At 48.4% G+C, this 21,203-nt stretch overlaps 1 protein-coding gene across 2 annotated transcripts in view; it reads left to right on the top strand.

Moving 5' to 3' along the window:
* Positions 1 to 15,813: 15,813 nt before the first annotated feature.
* UBASH3B (ubiquitin associated and SH3 domain containing B) overlaps positions 15,814 to 21,203 on the top strand; it is a 75,584-nt gene continuing 70,194 nt past the window's right edge. Inside the window, exon 1 of one of the 2 annotated variants that reach the window (XM_056322694.1) lies at positions 15,814 to 16,323. In XM_056322694.1, the coding sequence (XP_056178669.1) occupies positions 16,272 to 16,323 (52 nt within the window). In that variant the 5' untranslated portion in view covers positions 15,814 to 16,271. The remainder of the gene's footprint in view (positions 16,324 to 21,203) is intronic. The other variant, XM_056322693.1, reaches the window with a different exon arrangement.

The raw sequence follows: 21,203 nt of genomic DNA, 5'->3' as shown, positions 1-21,203 counted from the left end.
TTGTTGCACAACCTTTTCTGCAAGCACCTTAAGGAACACGGAAGGTAAGTCAGGCGGATGAGAGCAAAGAGAATGGGGAAAAAGAAAATAAAAATGGAAGCAGAGGATTTTGCAAGCACAACTTCACTTGTGACACTGCCCTTGGCAGTTTCATCTGAAGTCTCCTTGCAAAAGCTCTGTGTCATCTTTCAGGTGGTGAGGATGACTCAATATCATGTCACTGAAACAAACAGAGTTGAAAATAGATATGTTTGCCTCTTGGAGAGAATTAATTTTGGAAAAGAAGAGGTGGGACGGGATTGTGTCACATATATAACAAGGAAGACTGCTACAAAAACTTACCCAGGGCAAAAGAGATCTTTGTAAGCGATGATGGAAGTGACAGCATTTATTACATGACGTACGCTTAGTGGGGCTTTTCAGTTTTGTTCCTCGTTGGGTCTTGAAGGGGCTGAACTTGCTGTGGGCAAGTGGGAGTTGAGGCCTGCCTTGGGAAGGGGGTAGAGCCAGAAAGCTCTGTTAATAGGACAGCTCTGGGAAGCAATAAAATTAATATTTTCAGCCCAAAAGGTGACTTCATACTCATTAGTTTAGCCAGGGATAAGCCCATGTAATGAAGCAAATCAAATGGGTGTGAAGTCTGGTGGAGGAAGGGCAGGGAACAGAAATTACTGTGGGAGACTCACACATGTGTTACAAAGAGGCATTGGAATCTCTGGCTTCATAAGGAGTCTGAGCTTCCGAAATGCCCAAAATATTTGCACAGAGCAGTAGGACAGATGAAGCAGAAGCCGACAGGACCTAGACTGCTCAGCTCAGAGCAGCATCGAATAAATGCCCCCAAGGAACTGCAGGTCCCTGACTGCGGCTGGCAGGAGCCTCACACACCTCGTGGTGCCCAGCAGGAGCTGGCCCCTTCCAGGCTGGCAGCTCAAAAGTCTGATTTTCAGGTGCCAAAATAAACACAGCGTCTGGATAACAAGCAACCACTGGGCTCCCCAGCCACAGCTCTAATCCGTGGTTCACTCAGTAAACTCAAGGCCCATTTGGAAATGGTTTAGGGGTGTTTCCCTGTCTCCCACCCACACTGCAGGTGTTACACCATATAGAATGACGTGGAGTTTATTCTCTCCTGGCAAGCAGGCAGAAGTTACCCTCTTGTCTGTCTTGCTCCTTGCTAGCACAAGTGGTGTGGTTCCTTCTCCATTCTGTCTTGTTGTGTATTTGTGGGCAAAACTAGAGCTATCATTTCCACAAGCTTCTTTCAAGGTCAAGTCATGGCCATTGCCAAGAAGACTTGTGCCACTCTCTGCTTCCTTGCAGCAGGTGGTTTCTGCTGCCCAGGACCAGCAGGGACAGCCCTTTGAAGCTTCGGAGCATGGAAACCTGAGTCACAGCTAAACTGGATCAGGCTGTCTCTCTGGCACTGTGGTTGCAGCAAGCAAAACCGTTTGGGTCACGCAGAGGCTAAGCTAGGGCGAGGGCAGGGTGCTGAGGAAAGAAAGGAACAGAGGCAAGCAAACAGAGCCCTCGGTGTTCCCCGTCCTCGTGCGGGACGGGACGGTCTGGGCCGTGCTGGAGTGATGCAGCACAGCCCCCAGCACAACACTCGGTCCCGCGGTCGGGCATCCTCTGCCCCTGGCTGCTGGCCCTGCACGTCAGGAGGGGCTCAGGGCAGGGAGGGGGGTGCTCTGAGCTCCTCTACATGGGTCCCTTGGACTGCTTCCTCTGGGCGAGGAACCTGGGGCGGTGGAGATTTACTGGCCTGTTTTGCCAACAGCGTGTTTTGTAAATGTAGCGTGGCTTTTACTGCTTGGACCGCTGAGCTGGCTTGAAAAGATTCCTTGTTCTGCTGGTGATGTGGGGTGAGTTACCGCTGCTGGGATGGACTCTGCGCCTCTGGGCTGTCTGGGGCTCTGGAGCTGCCTGTGTCACGGCAGTTCTCTGCAGCTTCCAGAAAGCAGGTGGAGGCCCTGCCACACACCACCTCCTGCCTCCGTACAGGGGAGGAGAGAAAAACAGGGGAGGAGTAGGGCAGGCAGGGCCTTGGGGCTCGCTGGAGTTGCGGGGTGGATGAGGAATGCATTTTGCATCAGGAGGGAGCGGGGAGGCTGCCATCCCCCCACCGTGTCCCAGCTTTGCTGCAGGGAAACACCTCTCTCCTGGTCCTCCGCCAGCTGCGCTCCCAGTGGGATGTCCCCCAGATACCCCAGTTTTAGGGCGCTTTATCCTAGCCTGTCAGCCCTGAAGGGGCTTTATCCAGACTTGAATAAGAAAAGGTGGATTGTTCTCTGCACTTGCCTCTAAGGGATGAGGTCCTAAAAGCTTCCTTCTCACCCACATCAGAAGGGCTGCGGGGGGAGGGCGGGCAGGTTTGCTCTGGCAGTTTGCAAGGGAGGAATCTGGTTTGAAGGACAAACACTTTGCAGATTGACACTTCCCTAAAGTGAGCGGTTTAACTGGGGAATTTTCCTGCTCGGCTTCCATTACTTCTTTGTACTTCACACGTAAACTTCTAGCCATTTGTCCCCTCCTCCAATGGGTTTTACAGGTACAGCTGTAAATCACACTGACCTTCTGCCAGCCTGGCCATGTCCTCAGCCTGCGACCCTGCTCCAGCCCTGAGCCCTCAACGGGCTCCCTTTGGGAGACGATGATGCAGGTGGGATCGCCTGGGGAGGCAGGGGAAGGCAGGCAGGCCTCGGTGCACCCTGACCTACGGGGCAGACCCTGCATGCAGCTACATCCCACCGTGCTGGGAGCAGGGCCTGTTGCCGAAGGGTACGTGAAGCATTTGGGCAAACGGAGCCTGGTCATTCTGCAGCAACAGCCTTGTCACATCCTTATTTTTTGCTCATGCAAACCTGCCTAAGGCAGAGAGGTGAAACAGCCCCGGAGCAGGAGCTCTCCTGGCAGCTGTGCAGAGGTCACTGCAAATCTTTTGTTTTGCACTCTGGATGGCCAAAAAAGTTTGGTCCCCAAGTGATCCTCGATCACAGGAGAGAGGAGAAATAGCAGCCAGGAGCTTGGTCTCTCTGCGACTTGAAGGTCTACAGAACAGCATCTGTGTTTGCTTCCTTCCTCCACCTCCTCTCCCCAAAACAGAGCCAAGGTCTCTGCTGTTGCCTGCACCCCCCTGGACCGCAGTCAGCCCTGTCCTCTTTTTACACCCGCTGAGGTCTTCTGGAAAGCAAGCCCTGTTGGTGTCCTGGTGCCACCACTGCACTACTGCGCTCCTTCCTGCTTCATCCAGCATTGGGATGGTTTCCTAGGGTTTCCGCTACAGCCCCTTCTATCCCCAAACCTGTCCATGGGAACGGAACGGAAATCCACCCAGAGCAGTGCAGGGGGCTCGGTGCTGTCTCTAGCAGGTCTGGTGTGAGGACAGACACCAGCTCGTGACACATGCTTGGGGAACAGTTTGCCTAGGTGGGAACCAAGCCCTGCACGTCCAAACAGAGCACAGCAGGAGCTCGGCGGGCGCCCTGACGCTGTGGCACATGATTTATTTGCCTTTGCAAGGAAGCGTGTTTGCACTGCAGCATTAGCACACCATGCAGAGGGTACACCCCTGTTTGCAGGCGTGACGGCTTCTGCCTCGGTGCCACAGGCACAGGCAGCTGTCAGAGGCTCCTGCGCTGCTGCGGGGGGGGCGGCAGGGGAAGGCAGCGAGCCCCGGGGATCGGGATTTGGGACAGGAGGGAGCAACAGCCCTTGGGAAAAGCAGCTGATGGGGAAAAGGGTGCCGGATGGAGAGGCTGCCCAGATGGCAGCAGCTTTTCACCAGCTGTGCCTGGGTTTGCTGGCCAAGAAGAGGGGTGGGTGAAAGCCTGCCCCCCCTCTGCCTGCCCCCCTGCAGAGGGGCTCAGCAGCCACCCCAGCTAGGCCCAGCACACCCAGGAATGCGTGCCACAGTGTCCTGGGGGGGATCAGGGGCGTGCTGTTCCTAGAAACTATCTTCCTTTCCTTGGTGCCTGTGTGGGAACACACAAAATTGAAGTCAAATGCTAACCCCGACCGTGAGACGGCCGGGCTGAACCTCCCAGGCATTAAGCGCTGCTGCCAGCAGAGCTGTGCTGTTCCCACCCCAGTGACAGCGGGAGAGCTGGGAGTATTGGTTCTTGTGCTGTCATGGCAAAGGTATGGGGGAATTCTGGTCGGAAGGAAGAGGAAGGAAGCAAGAGGGGCTTTAAACGAGAGGATGTGGCTGCGGTGGTCTGGGGGCTGCAGTCTCGGGTTGGCATCTTTCTGGCTCGCTCCCCTTCTCCTGCCATAACCAGCTTAGCCTTTACGGGCTGGGGAGGAGGACACCTCTGCTAGTCGCTGTGGTCCCTTCCTGCCTCCTGCAGCGCGTCCCCACGGTTATAAATTTCCCTGATGCTCAAACTTCAGCTGGAGGGAGCGAAGAGGGTATGCACTGGGAGACAGGACGGTGTGGGAAGCTGTGCTCACCTGGTGTTTTTCTGTTGAAAGAGGCGATTTCTGGAGGTGGTGAGGATGTGTCAGAACCTGCTGGAGATGGCTCGGGCCACAGTGGCCTGGTCTGGAGATGTTATAGGTGCCAGGAGTTGGCAGGACCAAATGGTCCAAGGGCTTGCAGGCTCTGCCTGGGAGGCTCTTGGTCTCGGACTTGGCAGCACGGTGGCACTGCTTACGGTGGCTTTAACTAGACAGCAGTGACCTCTTGTGAGAGCTGTGCGGATAACACCCCCCCCGCCCCCCCCGCAGCTCCCCAGGCTTGCTCCCTCCAGCCTGGGGCACGGTGGCTACGGAGACCCCTCCTCCAGCGGCCGGTGCTCCTTGAGTGCCAACCGGCAAAGGCTTCGCCAGGCTGGGCAGCAGGCTGCAGCCCGTGGGAACGGCACGATCGCCAGCACAGGGGGCTGGGGGCACCGCGGGAGCCTGGAGCAGTGTCCTCGCCTGAGGAAGCCCTGTCAGAGAGCATTGCTCAGCCTTCTGCTTTTGGGTGTAAAACACCGGCTGGGGTGCTGATTCTCTGCTTAGGGGAGGAGCAAGTTAAAACAGCTCCAGATTTGCCCTTTGTGGGCACAAAGGTTTTAAAAGAGCCTGTGAGGTTTTTCTGCCTTGTTACCTTTCCTGACAGCGCTTGACAGGGCTGATGGGACATACCAAAAGCTGCTGAGACAGCAGACAGCACCTAGAAGAATGTCTGATGCTACTGATACAGCTGCCAAATTGAAGGTGGGCAACGAGCAGAGCAATTTTCTTGGCTTTGGATCAACTCCAGCCAGTACGTGGGGTCCTGGATGAGGTATCTGCAACTTTATTCCGGGAAGGTGGTTTCCAGCTCTCTGGTGAGACTATATTTATTCACCACTGCTGCTTCCCATTATACATTTGTCTTTCTGAAGTTCATCAACAGGAAGGTGACTTACAGTGAGACTGGAAAGGAGAAAGGATGTGTCCTATCAGCGGTGCATGTTTAATTGTCACTTTGTAATTGTATTTGGGGATTTCCTATTGAATCAGTAATTAATGTGCCTGGCAATTAATTCTGCAGGACGCTTAGAATCATTGAATCATTTAGGTTGGAAAAGACATTTAAGATCATGAAGTCCAGCTGTTAACACGGGACTGCCAAACCCACCACTAAACCATGTTCCTAAACACTGCATCTATGCATTTTTTAAATACCTTCAGGGATGGTGATTCCACCACCTTCCTGGGCAGCCTGTTCCAGTGCTTGACCACCCTTTCAGTGAAGAAATTTTTCCTGATATCCAACCAAAACCTTCCCTGGCACAACTTGAGGCTGTTTTCTCTTGTCCTATCACTTCTTATCTAGGAGAAGAGACTGACCTACACCTGCCTACAACCTCCTTTCAGGTAAGGAGCAATAAGGTCCCCCCGAGCCTCCTTTTCTCCAGGCTAAACACCCCCAGTTCCCTCAGCTGCTGCCCGTAAGACCTGTGCTCCAGACCCTTCACCAGCTTCGTTGCCCTTCTCTGGACATGCTCCAGCACCTCTACATCCCTCTTGAAGTGCCCTAAGCACTGTGGAGTGGATTCTGAGCAGACCTTTCTTACTTTTGGGAAATTCTGGGGAGTAATAAAGTTGCTTTAATGAATTGCAAAATACACCAATTTACTTCCTGATTCCCTCTGACAAACACAAATCCTTATTTTTTAAACCAGGGCACATGCATTTCATGTTTTGGTAGGCAAGCTGTAAATGGCCAGGCACAGGAAAGGGAGAAAGGGGAAGAGAATGCTCTTGCCTTAAGAAAAGCTGCTATGAGTGGATTTGGTTTTGCATCTCTCAGCCATGACACTCCCACGTCCTTGAGGCGCTCCAGAAGGAGATATTTCCCTTGGATTCCCACCCTAAGCCCCTGTAAGTAATGCAACGCGTGGCCTGTGCCTGGCTGCACGAGGCTGGCCAGCTGGGCCGTGCCCTGAGCTTGCAAGTCTGGAAGCTGGCATGCACGTTCCTGGGTAGTGGCTAATGAGCAATCTGAGCTGCAGTTGTAGCTGCTATAGGAGCCTTTAATAGTAAGTAGGTTAACAGGCGCTGAGGAAAGGGCTTGTGGAAGAGAGAGGGGGTATGTAACGTCTATTGAGAAAAGTGCACATGTGCAAAAAAAGCGCACTAAGAACCTTTGCTGTTTTACTCATGCTTTGGTAAAGTGCTTCCCTCTGTCTCACAGCACCCTGACCTGAGTAATTTGTGTTTGTGGCTGGCAACTTTGCACTGCTTGGAGAGAAGAAAAAACAGAGGAGGAAAAATATTAAAAATGCCTCACTGGCTTGGAGATTCAGCACTGTCTTGGCTTACTGCCAACTTTGAACAACGCAGCAGAACCTCTTGTGTTTAACCCCAAAGGAGTCCCTAATTAGTGGAGAAACTGCAAAGCTCTGAACATGTTTGGGAATGCTTTAGTGCAGTGGCCCCCTGAGGTTCATTAAACAAATGAATTCAAAGCAGTCAAATAGCTAGGACCTTCAAAGTGACAAGGACCTCAGTCCCAGGGAAGGCAGCACAGCCGTGAAAGCAAGCTGGCATCGCAAACAAAATGTTTTCTAAAATGGGTGGAAGGCACCCAGGTCTCTGCAGCGCGCTCTGTGCTCCCTGCGCTCCCAGGCTTACCACACTGCTCAGCACGAGACTATACATCAAAAGCCCCCTGCTCAATCCTCTCAATCCTAGCTTCTCCTTGTCCTTCTCCTCCCTCAGTCCTGCAGGCTGCCTGACCGCAGAACTGTTTGTTTAGGTACAAATATGCTCCAGCAACAGAACTGTTCCAGAGGTGTGTGAGGGCATATTTGGATGCTCCCACACAGAAGGTGCCAGGAAGGAATTTGGCTGCTGGTCCTCCCCTTCCCTTCACAGCCATGGAACTGCCACCACAAAACTTCAGCTACCTGTTTTCTGAGCCAAGAAGATGGTCCCCATGCTTTCTTACCCTAACGGAGCCCCATGGGAGCATCGGTCGTCTGAGACGTTAACCTCTGGCGAATAGCTTGGGAACAGCAAAACCAGGGGAAAAGCCACTGTTGGTCTCACTGTAATTAAGACAGCTCCATCCTCATTCATCCAGGTGAGAAGTAATTTACTGGAGTCACTGTAGATCTGGGGGTTTTACTACTACATGATTTCTCTTTACAGCAAAAATTAGAAAAATGTGTTGGAACACAACTGCTGATAGAAAACCGCATTGCTTTATCTCTCACCTAAAAGAAGTCAGGGTATACAATCGCACTTCAGACTTAACAGTTCTGGGACCAGACCCTGATTTTGCCATTGTTTACAGGCTGGTTTAAACACCATGGACGGGAGTGTGAAAGGACAGGCAGGACCTTGCTCTCTTGGGAGAAATATCTGTTCCCTTACATGGACTTTCACAAAAATGTCAAAATGTCACTGTCCCAGGGCAACATGGCTTCTTGTGACCTCAGCCATATGTTATACAAGCTGGCCAGCATTACCTCATGCTATATTCAGTGCACAAAAACAGGGCTCCCACTTCAAGGGAAATAATAATTAAAAAAAAAGGCATGGGGAATTATTCAATAAATAATTCGATTAAAAAATTGATCCAGCGACTCTTAGGAAAGACGAAAACCAAGGAAGGCTAAACCAAAGCTGCTCACCATTCAGCAGGATTTGGGGGGCCACTCCTGAGGAGTGCGAGGCGCTCTGTGCGTCTTCAAGCAGGCAGAGAGGAAATACAGTATTACCAGCAAACACAAGAGGGAAGTGCAGCACCAAAATCCAGCCTGTTACAGGGAAAGAGCAACAGGCTTTCAGTCCCAGCTCACAGGTTTGTGCTCACACCCTGGGGCACAATGGCATTAAAGAGATGGGTCATTTCATGGTGGAGCCTTTTCCGCCTTCCCCTTGTACTGCTGCCTGGCCCCATGAAGAATCTCACTTACTTTACACGGGTTCAGGGAGGTCATTTGAGTGAGCAACACTGCAACCTCAGCCTGAGTGCAAGATCCTTGCAGCCACAGCCTCCAGCTAAAGCAAATGCTGTCATTTAAACCCAAGGTTAAATTCATCTGGACTGCATGAAGGTACATTTGTAATTATCCATATTCTTGATCATTTAAATTCAACTATTTCATCAGCTACTCTTTGGCAGAAAGCCTCTAAAAAGACAATGTTACTAGACCCTAGAGCAGGAATCTGAATCTACCCACTTAGGACTTTATCTTCAGTATTTCAGAGGCTGATATGGGAAATCCTACCAGATTTAATGGTGATAATGAGCTTTCAGACACTACTTCAAACACAACCACAGCAATTCTCCATCTTAATGATGTTACAGAATGATTCAAAAACCCTTTGTCAAACAACACCTTTTAAAAATTTATTTTCAGGTTGTAAAGAGGATTTCTGCAGGATCCCTTCTCGCTTCCCAAAGACCCAAAGGATGACTGTACTCTGTGAACTCTAGCCATTCTCTGAAACCCTTTCTCAGAAGATGAAAGTCCCTCATGTTTCATTACCACGTTTTCACTGAAGTAGCGCATCTGTCCAGGCAGAGAAATGAAGGGGCGACAGCTGATTAGTTTGCTGGGCTGAAAGCATCCGTGGCTCAGTGCAGACCCCTCAGCAGCCCTCGAGCTCTCCCCGGCCGCCACCTCCTGATCCGGCTGCCCAGCCCTCCTGCAATCACACCTCCATTTCCCACTCTTTCCCATTTCTGAGCAGGTCTGTGTGCAGTATGTGTCAGTGCCTGCACCAGGGAGTATCCCCTCTGTTAGGCAGCAGCTTGAAGCTCGGGTGTAATTACTCCAGGGCTGCTTTTAGCTCAGCGTAACACCAAGGATTCCTGCAGGGCTGCGGGCCATCTACACAGATCCAAGTGAAACAGGAATCCAGTTCAGAAGTAGGAAGCTCAAAGCATTCAGCAGACTTTGTGTTTCTTTAAAATGAGATGTATATACAGTGTGGAAGTGTTCCCTGGAGTCAAACAGAATGAGAAACAGATGGGAAATTACTTGCAAACAGGAACTCCTTTCTTTCCTTGTTTGCTTGCCTTGTCTTGTTTACCCCTCAAAATCCTAACAAGAAACACAAGTAGGATAATACAACTGCAAGCTACTTCATAATGGCAGAGCTGGGTAAACAAAACTACAAAGCACTGACAAAGCAACACATGTATTTTTATGTGATGTGTTGAGTAAGGCATCAAGTCTTACCTTGGGCCCCAGTCCAGCAGATGCTGATGCATGGACTTAATTTCATTGCTACGAGCACAATGAGGCTACGCTGAGCAGTAAAGTTAAACATATGTGTACACTTTTAGGACTGTGGCTTTAACCGGTAAATCTTAATTACTCTTTTCGTGGACGACAAGAGCAAGGTTTATGCTAAGTATTAATAGTAGAGATTAGAGTTTTGACTGTGCATATTTAATTTGCTGCGCCGTTCAGTCAGATAAAGACAGTAGCAGCTGAAATCAAAGCACCATGTAAATTTATGCTCTAAGTAGGAATGTTAACATTTTAATAAATGATTACAAAGAGTTGCACATGGAGTCACATACGGTGGAATTTAATTTAGAGAACAGCCTCTATCTTTTAGCCATTCATATAATGAAGATTTAAATATGAAATAAATTGCAAACACTTGCAGCTGAAGGGGATGTTGGATGATGTTCATTCATATTGAAATCTTTAGGTTCCTCTCAAGCTACATAAATGTATCTATAATGGACATGATTGTAAAACACTCCTCTTCAGTAACAAAAAGTTGCACATTATTAAAGTGCTGTTTTCCAGATAAAATTCTTATCATAAACACACTAAAAATTGGTCTCTTATGTTCCTAAGCATGCTTGATGACTACATTAGAAATACTTTTTCCAAATTTTGCTTATCTCTACCATTCTGTAATTGTTGCTGTTTTATTATTTCTGTTTCAATCAATTTTGTGAAACTTGATTAATCATTTTCACTTTTGCTTTTAAGCAATTTCACTTTCTTCTACATTCAAAGGCTGTTGCCATACGCAAAGAGAGGAAAGTTAAAAAGCAAAGATAACTGAAGAAAAATGAGAAAAGGAATCAAAGTAATCCTTAGCGTCACTCCACTGGTCTTAGTTTGTTATTGCCTGTCTTTCAGACTAAACCAAATCACCAACCTTCATATCTTTTCGAACAGTTCTACAAAAGAATTAGGAAGATTTCAAGTGACCATAAACACCCCCTTCCCTTCCTTTTCAATATTATGGCAAACAAATGCATTTTTCTTGAAGTAATCTGACAAGGACCCTGTTAACAATACAGGAACACAGCTAAACAAATCACAATGAAAAAGAATAATTACAACAAAAGCAAAAGTCAAAAAGAAAGGCCTTTGCAGAAATGCTGCAGACTTTGTACAACCTCCTGCAGATCAGCATATTTTACTGTGTGTGGGAGTTGGGAAATCCCAGCAGCTTTCTATTGTATCTTGTTATTTCTTGGCTCATTTCCAAGCAAATAAATAATCACCGTAATAAACTAGATTCATACAAGTGCAGCAGAAACAGCCGTGAAATCCAAGAGATAAGATAGCCAATGCTAAAGATGTTTCTTGCACATGGGCTAGAAGTTGGGAGTCTATTAATCTTTTGTTTGCTCAACTTTTCTTCCACCAACAGAGACCGGGATCACAGAGAGCAGACCATGGCAGGAACTAGCTAACCATGCTTCTAAAGTCCAGTGTAAGTGGATTTCATACGAATATGCTAATTTATCGGTGGCTTTAGTTCCCTGTGAAAATCCCACCTATGCAACTGAGCAGAGACTGCAAGCATTTTTCACAGCACATTTCACGTGCACTTCTCCCGGTCAGCTGCGCTGCCGTGACAAGCAAGTCCGCAAGCAGAAACAAACAAAAAGGAAGATTTGCTGCCTGCAACTATTTGTCATTATATGTGAAAGAACTCGGTACCACACAGGTTAGGAGAGGGTAAAGTCTGCAAAGTAAGAGGGTAAACTCTTCCAAAGCCTCAGCTACTCACTTCTCCTACGTCTGTGGTTTGTTCATTTTTTAAAGACCCATGAAAGGCCATTCTGCTAAGACTGCCAAACAAAGCTGCCATCCTTCCCGGCAGCCACACTGTGCTCTCACGTACCCTGAGCATCCTGACGCCACGGGGCCACTGACCTGAAAGAGCTGGGCTCCAGAGGAGAAGAGCTGGCGCAGTAAATCATTTCCTGGGCACATCCAGTGAGAAAGCAGGAGTCCTTCCCCACACAAAATCCCCTGATGCCTTCCAACCAAACTGTTGTTTTAAATGCAAAGTGTTTTAAAACGCATACGTTATTTTATTTTTCTTTTACATTGAGAACTGGGTTTTGAAAGTTAGGCAAGCTGCACTAGATGTCATCTCCTGTCCTCTACTCTCAAAGTGAAATATCTGCGGGAAACTTTGCCTCTTGGCTCCTACCTGACGGTCCTGCTCAACTCCACTGCTCTGTGCACAAACGGAGGGATTATGATGAAATTAAAGTGGATTTTGTTTGTAATGAGGAAAATACACTCCAAATTTGAAGGAAATCCAAGCTAGAAAAGCAAATTCTCCTGTGCCTGTGGCCAGCTTGGATCCTCTGAGCCCAAGCCCCAGCTGCTCTCTGATGAAGCCAACAGTGCTGTGACCAGAGTGGGGCCCAAATCCACCCCCACACCTCCACGTCTGCAGCAGTTTGGAGTTACAGCCTCAAGGCAATAAAAGCTGGAGATGGATAAAAAATCCCTGGTCCTTAGGGAGTGCTCTGCAGCCCTAATGAACCCCCCCAGAGCCCAAATCTCGGGGCAGAGGTTTGGGGTGAGGTAGATATAGCAAAGGGTGAAAAAGTCCTTTCACAGCCTTCTGGACAAAATAGAATCCTGTTCTCCTATAAACCAGCTGCTCTTTCTATTTTTAAATACTCTGGAGGGACTCAAATATTGTGGTGATGAGAGAAGAGGAGGCTCACGCAAGTACCTAGGCAGATGGATGCTTAGCAAAGGAAGGAAACTATCCCCGCAGGATGGACCCACAAATAAAAGTTCGTTCCAGCTCAATTATCAGAGGCCCAACAGGTAAAATGCCTGGACAAATGTGTCCTAGGCTTTAAAACGAAGCTGCTCTCAGGAATGTTGTTCTTCCACTTTCACCAAGGCTCAGCAGTTGTTCCCAGCTCGCTCAGATGGGTGTTATGACACAAAGCCCAAGCAATCACAAGACACTGCCCGCAGAGCCATCACCAGCTACATCGTAGGGAAATGGACTGGAGTTTGCTGAAGTTTCTTTGGTCTTAGCTTTGCAAAAACTCTGACTAATAATTTTGATTCAATTTTCATGCTGCTTTGAATCAAGTGTGAGGCAGCTGTTCATTCCTTTCAGTGATAAATCACCGTTTCCTGACATTTGGAAATTTGGGAAACAAAGAAAAAAACTTAAAAAAACCCAAAGAAAAAAAAAAAAGAGGGACGGAAGAGGAAGGAGGAAGGCAAAACCCCCTGCTCTGTTTCCTGCTGTTGTGCTGTTTATTTCAGACTGTTTCCATTGTTGGAGCATAAACCCTTCGCATGCGAACGCGAGGAGGTAGCATCAGGCTGGGAAGACAGCTAAATTTGGCTCAAATTCCTTAGGAGCCTGACCTCTTCCTATTGAAGTATATAGCAGTCCAGCATGGCATTTTTTAAACACTCCCCCCCTCCCTCGCCAATTAATTCTGTATTGCATTGAAGGAAGTGATATAAATAATCCCCTAAGAATGCATTTTCCTGTAGGTAAAGGGATAATATTTGAATTTTACTCAGGAAAATAGTAGAAGGGCAGAGGGAACACGACAAGCCTGTTGCTGCAGGAACTCGCCTGGCTTTGGGCGCGCAGAAGCTGTTGCACCAAAGTCAGGAAAATGATTAGCAGTAATAATTTAAGCACACACACAAATTTCTAGGATCAGGCCAGCAGAGGGAAGGCCATGTGAAAAAAAAAAAAGAGAAAGGTCTTCTGTGAAAATCTGTCAACATTTCAAAATAAACTGCGTATCACAGATTTCATACGGGCACAATCCTTTCATATACTGCAGTTTTTTCACTAAAATTATTGTTAATTTGGGGGACTGAAATTTTCTGAGTGTTTGCTTTATTAAAAATTTGCTTTCTACATTTTTTCCCCCCATTTTCCTATTTGATCACTAAAAGAGCTTTCATTTTCAGCTTTCAATCATAAAAAAAGGTGGGAGGAAGCACTATTTCAAGGCAGATATTTAATTGTTGGGAGGAATAAAAAGGACTGCTTCCCAATGAAAGGGTTTTAATATAAAAAAGCGCAGCCGGATCAAATGCAGAGGCGCTCACTGAAGTTACAAGGAGGTGATGTGGTTCTCCTAGCAGGCCTGAAAAGCTTTTTCAAGCCAGTCTGCCACCAGTTTCACCAACGGGCTATGAATTACACAGTCAGCTAGCCTACATGTGTAAACATCCTATTTCTGTTCCGCTGTAACATCGCTGACACTTCCAGTGGAGCTAATTGCAGCAATTCTTCGATAATGCAAAATAATGCAAAAAAAAAAAAAAAGCAACAAAACTTCAATAATGTAACTTCTATAATGATTTTTTTTTAATTGATCATGTGAATCTGTCACAGCTAGAGGAAAGAGATTCTCATCTGGGCAAAGTCCCTGGAAGCTACTTCCATAGCAAATTACATTTTTATTGTTATTTCCTGACTGAGTAATACAGCTGGAGCAAAAAACCATGCATAAGTGAAGCATATCGACTTAAGTCAAAACACAACAACCCTCACAGATTCCTGCTGGCTGCAAATCCCTGTTCATTGATCAGAATCTCCTGGGAATTGCCTGCAGTGCTTGTCTGGGAGGCGGGAGGGCGGGATCAGTGTTCATTTGGGATCTTCATCTTCCCCTTTCACAGGTCCAGAACCAGCTGTATCTTTGTGGTGCTCCCAGCATGGCTGGGTGTGAGCTCACCAGTGACTAACACTACTGGAGGCTCTGGCAATACACGTCTCAGTGCAAATACTGTTATTAATAATAATTAACTCTCCTCTTCTGTTAAAATGGGATAAATTGGGTGCCTGATCCTGATTTCACAGTTGCAAAATGTCTAACAGGGCTGAAATCCATGACTAAACGCTTCTTCGTTTCACCCACTGACTTTAATGAAGTTCTTGCCAATTAATAGTGGGGGTAAACGAAAGAATCGGTGCCTCAGCAACATCAAAGGAGTTAAAAGTGACTTCGAGAAATGAACAAGTGGTGCTTTGTGCAGTGGCCTTCTGGTGCTTTCATTTTCATGGCCAGTTCGAGGATGACTTGCCGGCCTGTTGTCCCGGTGGGAACACAGACCCCAGTGTCGCACGGGAGTGCTGCCTGCAGCATGTGCCTGTTTCTCATCACGCCTTTGGATAAAGCGGCAGAAAATAAACTGGCACGGGAGGGGAACGAGCGGATCGCTGGGAGGGGATTTTTTCTTCCCTTCTCTGGCTTCATTGATACAACAAAATGGAAATAGGCTGTTTGTTTTCCCTAATGCTAATAGTAATAACCGTAGTGATAGATTCGTCGTTGACAACATTGCTTTCCTTCCCCAACACAAATTATTGTACTTTTAAAAAATGCGTTTAAATGGTTTTTATTTATTTGCAGGGTTGTAATTTCACGCTGTTCTCTACAGTCCTGCGAGCTGGGCCTGCTCGGGGAAGATCACTAGTGGTATCTACTTGTCTTTAGAAGTGAAGGGGAATGCAGAGGGGGGAAGCAGGGATGTCAGGAAAGAAACAGAGGGGGCTATCAGATAAACCGCTTGGTTTACAGCCCAAACACGACAAACTGAAGCCTGACCTGACATACAGAAAGCAGCAGTATTTGTCACCTCCAGCCCGTAGGAACACGCAGCTTTGGCATGGGAGGGGAGCAGGGGATGGGAGCAGAGCTGTGGCACAGCGGGCTTTCCAGCAGGAAGAGCAGTCCCTGCCCGGGAACTGACAATGCTCTGAGGCTACATGTTCCAAGGGACGGCCTGGAGAGGGCTGAGGAGGATGCAGAAACACAAGATCGAGCCTGGAAATTTTGGATGGCAACTCTTTTTTTTTTCCCTCTCTTGTTTAACCACTAGTGCAACCACATCAAAGCGGCGTCAAGTGGCGGCCAGAGTGCCCGGGGTCCCTGCGCTTGGTGCAGAACACCCGACCTGCCCTCCGCTCTCTCTTGCTGGGTGCTGGGGTCAATATGACACAGAGGTTTAAAAAAAAAAAAAAAGGCAAAATAATGTTTTGTGCACGTGCTTTTGTTTTTTAAAGTAAGCCATCGTTTCTGCTTTCTGCGGCGCGCCCACTGCGTGGGTCATTCCCCGAGCCGCGCCCGCGGCGGGTGGGCGCCCCGAGCCCCGGGGGGCGGCGTGGGGCTGGGGCGGGGGCTGCGCCCGCCCGCCCGGGGGCGGCTTTAAGCGCGGGGGCGGGCGGCCGGTGCTCGCCTCCCGCTGAGCCTCTGCGGAGCCACCGGCGGCGGCGGCGTGGGCTGCGCGGGGCGCGCACGTGTGGCGGCGGCCGGGCGGCTGCGCTGCGTGGCTCTACTGCGCGGCTCTGCTGCGCGGCGCGCTGGGCCGGGCGCGGAGGAGGGCCCTGCCCCGGCCCCCGGCGGGGCGCTGGGCGCTGCGGGTGTGCATGGCCCTGCGCGGGCGGCGATGGCTGCGTGATGGCCCAGCGCGGGCAGCCCGCACCGCACGCCATGGCTGCCAAGGAGGAGCTGTACAGCAAAGTCATCCCCCGGCGGAACCGGCAGCACCGGGCGGGCACCATCAAACATGGCTCGTCGCTGGAGATCCTGCTGTCAATGGGCTTCCCCAAAGCCCGGGCGTAAGTCACCAAGCGGCCGCGGCCCCCGGCTCTTCTCCTTTTCGTTCGGCGGCGGCGAGAAGCCCCGGGCGCCTTTCTGCTCGGCTGCTCCAGCGCCGGGCGGCGGCGGCAGCCCCGGGGGCGGCGGGGGGCTGCGCTGCTGGGGATGCTCCGCGCAGCGCCCGGGGGATGCGCGCCCGGAGACGGTCCGGCGCGGCCGGGGATGCTGCGCGGCCCGAGGGATGCGCGGGCTGGCATCGCCCGGCTGCAGGCGGGCAGGAGCGCTGCCCCGGCGCCCCGCGGGGGGGGGGGGCGCGAGGTGCCGGGGACGGGCAGGTGCCGTCCCGGGGGGCAGCGGGGCCGTCCCCGCGGGAGCGGGGATGCTGAAGGGCCTCGGCGCTGCCCGAAGCAGCCTGCCTGCACCGCCCGGCAGGCAGCGCTGGAAAGTTCGGGATCGCCAGGGAGGCAGTTTTTTGCTCTCCCCCCCCCCGCGTTGCAATCAGAGTTGCCGTTCCGATGCTCTGAAAATGAGGAGCCTGGGCGCAGTGGCTTTGGCTAGCTCGGTCAGCCGGGAGGCTTGCGTTAACCCGCGTACAAGTCAACCGAAGAGAAACGGAGAGCAATAGAAGAAAATTTCTGTAGTCCAGAGCAGTAGTTTCTTCTTGCCTAATTTAGCAGTGCCCTGGTGTAATCTCCCTGCATGTGCTTACGCTTTAAATTAATTAGGCAGCAAACTACTGATACTTAATAATGACTCTCCCAGTTTTAAACATAGTGACTCCTGAAGCGGGACTGCACGCTTTAACGATGCAAATGAAACCGGCGGGGATTTGGATGATTCCTTGAGCTGTTTAAGTTTTCCTTTTGTTGTTGATAGTCAGAACTCAGCGGTTCTGCAGCCTGTCTTTGTGCAGTTTTTTAATAAATGCAGAGATACACACATGCAGTTTTAAGGACAGCTGTCATCTGTGGATTCATGAGATTACCACAGATCCACTAGCCTGTACAGAAAAGCAAATGTGTATTTTCCGTTGTCCTCCTTACACTCCTTATGCCAGTCATGATCTATAGCTTTCTATTGAAATCAGCGTACAGCACTTATGTACAGTGAATGCAAATGGAGGTAGTAGGAGTCTGGTGACTTCATGCCCTGCTCGGTTAGAAAAACAGATGTGCATCTTTCAGTGTAGCTAGAGAAAAAAACAGCTTGATGCTATGAATGAAACTAGTCGTTACCTGTACAACAGTGCCATCAAGGCTGACAGTCAGCCCTGGCTTACCTAACTGTTAGCTGAGGAACAGTCTGTGGTTCAGATTCTTGCCCGAGAAAACTAACATTTGGGAAAAATGGACCCAAAGCGTCATCATGTAAGATAGGGAAGGTTAAACACAGAGAGCAAGCCAGAGAAAGAGGTAAAATATCCCCAAGTGCCAAGAGTTACTTACTGCAAATATAACCAGCTAGACGGGTAAAACTGTCTTGATACCAAATTCAAGATGCTGCGATATAACCCTGTTTGACAAATCAGGTGTCTGCTGAGAGGGGGACCACTTTCCCAATCTGGAGTAGCAATTAGTGCCCCTGTTCCAGCCTGCTGGAAATACTGGAAATAATTCATCATTAAAATTCAGAAATAAAACCAAACAACTAAGTACTGCCACCAAGGGTACACTATGGAATGGCGCACAGGTTCGGAAGTGGGAGAGAGAGGACCGCATGGTAGAAGGACATTCCCTAAAGGTCACTGCTTCCCAGAAGCTGCTTTTTAACTGACAGCATGTTACTCTGCAAGTGCGAATGAAAGATATTACAGAGTTGCCAAGGAGGTAAAAGCACCCTGTCTCCCAATGGCAGTATTGAGAAGTAGCCTTACAGTAAAGCCCTTTCGAGTCTTCTCCCAGAATTCAGCCAAATGGGGGATTTCAGATTTCAGATCTGTGCCTGTAGGTCCTGTGTGCAGATACCAGCCAGACTGATACATGAAAGTGGTGACCATCTGTTTGGATGGTTTATGCAAAAAAAAGCTCCAAGTTGTCAGACTAGTCTGTCAGGCATGTCACAAAATGCCATCGCTTTGGCATCGGTGGCCTCCTGGCTTCTTGTTAGAGCCGGGGGTGGGAACTGATTGGGGCAGGGGACAGAGAGGACTGTTGAAGTCAGGGTAATAGACAGAGGAGCTACCTGAGGATCACAAGGTGCTGTTCTCAGATGTGGTATTGAGACAGTACTGAGATCCTGGGGACTCACATCGCCTAACTTCCAGCTTCTATTTCAGGTCGAGTAACTTCATGTACCTCACACCCCTACCAATGGATAGGTCAGCTTTTGTCTCTTCAAAACTGAAATCGTTAATTATTTGATAATATTTCTCCATGTTTATAACAGTAATAAGAGCTCAGATGGCCAGGATGATCCTGGGCTTGACTGCTGACAGGAGCTAAGGATTCTCATGTTCATTGTATTTTCCTGGTTCAGTGTTACTTTGAGTAAACCACTTCCACTCTGTGTATGCTAAAATAAGCAAAGGTGAAAGACTAAATATGATTTCCAAGTATTCCTGGATGGTTAGTATAGACTGGCTCAGTTAAGGGTAGAAAATGGAATGAGCCAGGCTGAAACCAGGAGAGGATGTCATAGGCATTTGTGTTTCAGGTATCAAGTGCAAAACTGCCATGGACCCTTTGTTCAAACCAAGGCATTACTAAACAAGGCTTTTATTTGTCCATCCTGCATGGTTTACTGGGGGACTGGGGATAAAGGGTCCATCAAAGAAGGACTTATCTTTCCTTTCTGAACTAAGACAAATTGAGAGCAGCTATTGAAATTAACAGGGCTGCACTGATGGGAGTGCCCCACAGCACAGAGGTTTTGCCCACTCCCCCACTAAAATCTTTGTCAGCACAGGTGGAAGAGCAGCTCTGTCGTGTGCTCCTGGACAAACTGTCTGTCTCTTTTCCTCCTTCCCAGTAACAGCTTCAATTCAGCAGCGCTACTCTAATTACATGGTAATGCAGTGACATACAAACCACCTTGGATGCATCTACCTGTGGACGGCAATTGCTCAAACCACTGTAGTATGTCATCATCACTTTGGACTATTACCGTGAAGAGCGGTTCTATTTCATGGGTGCTTTTTTTTGTCAGCACACAATCATTATTTTTTTATTTTGCAATTAGCCCATTATATTACGTACTGTCTAGTCACACAGGAGGAGGCTGTTCCCATCCCAAGTAGTTTCTGATTTAGACAAGGAAGGAAGGTGAAGGTGATGTTACGATTCCATTTTGCAGTTTGGGCACCAAGACAAGTATTTTACCTGGGGTCACACAAAGGTCTAACCAGATCCCCAGTGCCTCGAGCCTAAACACAAGAACAGGCTTCCTCTAGAAAGAGATTTCACGTAACTATTATTTCCCAGTTGCCCCAAAATATTGTACCTGGTCTTGTTATGGATCTGCGGCCAGTGGCAGCACCCACAGATCTAATCTGACTGCCAGCATCTCTCATTTTTGTGTGATAATCCCTAGGCAGGTGTGGATAGTCTTCCTGAGAGTAAATAGAAGGGGAAGCACAATGGAGTTTACAGGCCACTGAAAACACAGGGGATCACTTAAAGCTATTATGCATGCACAAGCAATTAAAAAAACAACAACAATGCATAACATGTATCTCTGTGAAATGCTAAACATAGGAAAATTTAGTGATGGACTGCAGTTTCTTTCAGGATGGAAGAAGGCCTTTGACTAAACTTAAATTACTAGAACTAATACAGGGACAAGCAGTCAAAATCCTCTAGCCTGCGTGGTGCAGAAATCAGTGTGGCTCCAGAATATGTGAGGTCAGTGATTCACAGTTTTAAAAGTTTCATGTCAGAATTTAAACTCCTCCAAAACATCCTGAAAACCAGAAAGTTAAAATTCCACTATGAGAAAAAAATCCTGCTTTGTTTGTTTTAATTCTGAGTGTGCGTATGTGCATGAATATATAAATATATAAAATTTGAAATGTTGCTTCAGTCGCACAGAGCTCTGAATTCAAGCCCCAGAAGCGATCCAGACCTAAAATAATGAAGATAATTGTCTGGCCCCTGTCATTACTCACTGGGTAAATCGCTGTCCATAAACAGCACACCAAAATTAGAGGCATCACACATTTTTGGTTGCCATCTCTGCGTGACAAGCGTAAAGAGATGAGCGCTGTTCGTCACACAGGTGGCATAGCTTTCCACAACTAACTTGACGTTCCTTTCCATCGTCTCAGCCTTTTCAAAAGGGGGACTGCCTTCTATAGACAGGTCCATACTGTTGGTTCAACGTGTGATGCTGTGCTCCTGGGTGGATCTGCTGACGCTAGACATAATTGCAGTCACTTCCCCCTCATAAAAATGGGATAGACAGGAATATTGTACAGTTTACCATGAATCAGCTTCACCACTTCCCCTAGGCTACTACACATTTCCTCCTTCCTCCCTCCCACAAAAGACCACCTGGGTTTAACTGTGTTCATGGGCATAAAGAGGAGTTAATTCACAAAGCTGTACCACATTTCCCCTGAACCTGGATAGAACCAAGCCAGTCTGATTTTGATTTGCTTTCTCAGTAACTACGAGAATTTAGGAGTATTAAGAGTTTCATTATACTCAAAGAAAAGAAGCTCAGATCCGGTTTACAAACAGTAAAATCTTCTCTTGTGTTTTGAAAATGTTTTCTAGGCTGCTAAAACATGTTTTGCTTAGTAACAGACTTAGCAACATAGCAGTATTTCAGCACAGAAAGGCTGTGAAGTCTCTCATTCCTCTAGGGTTTGAGCTGGATTTGGGGAAAATACTGCATGGAAAAAAAGTGCTGCAGATAATCTGTTGATTTTGAAGCGGTTTCTGTTCCTTCACGGCCTTGCCTT

The sequence above is a fragment of the Falco biarmicus genome, chromosome 20 (assembly GCF_023638135.1).
Source record: "Falco biarmicus isolate bFalBia1 chromosome 20, bFalBia1.pri, whole genome shotgun sequence".
In the NCBI taxonomy this organism is placed as follows: Eukaryota; Metazoa; Chordata; class Aves; order Falconiformes; family Falconidae; genus Falco; species Falco biarmicus.
The sequence above is the reverse complement of the archived record's forward strand: the minus strand, read 5'-3'. Positions and strand labels throughout refer to the sequence as shown.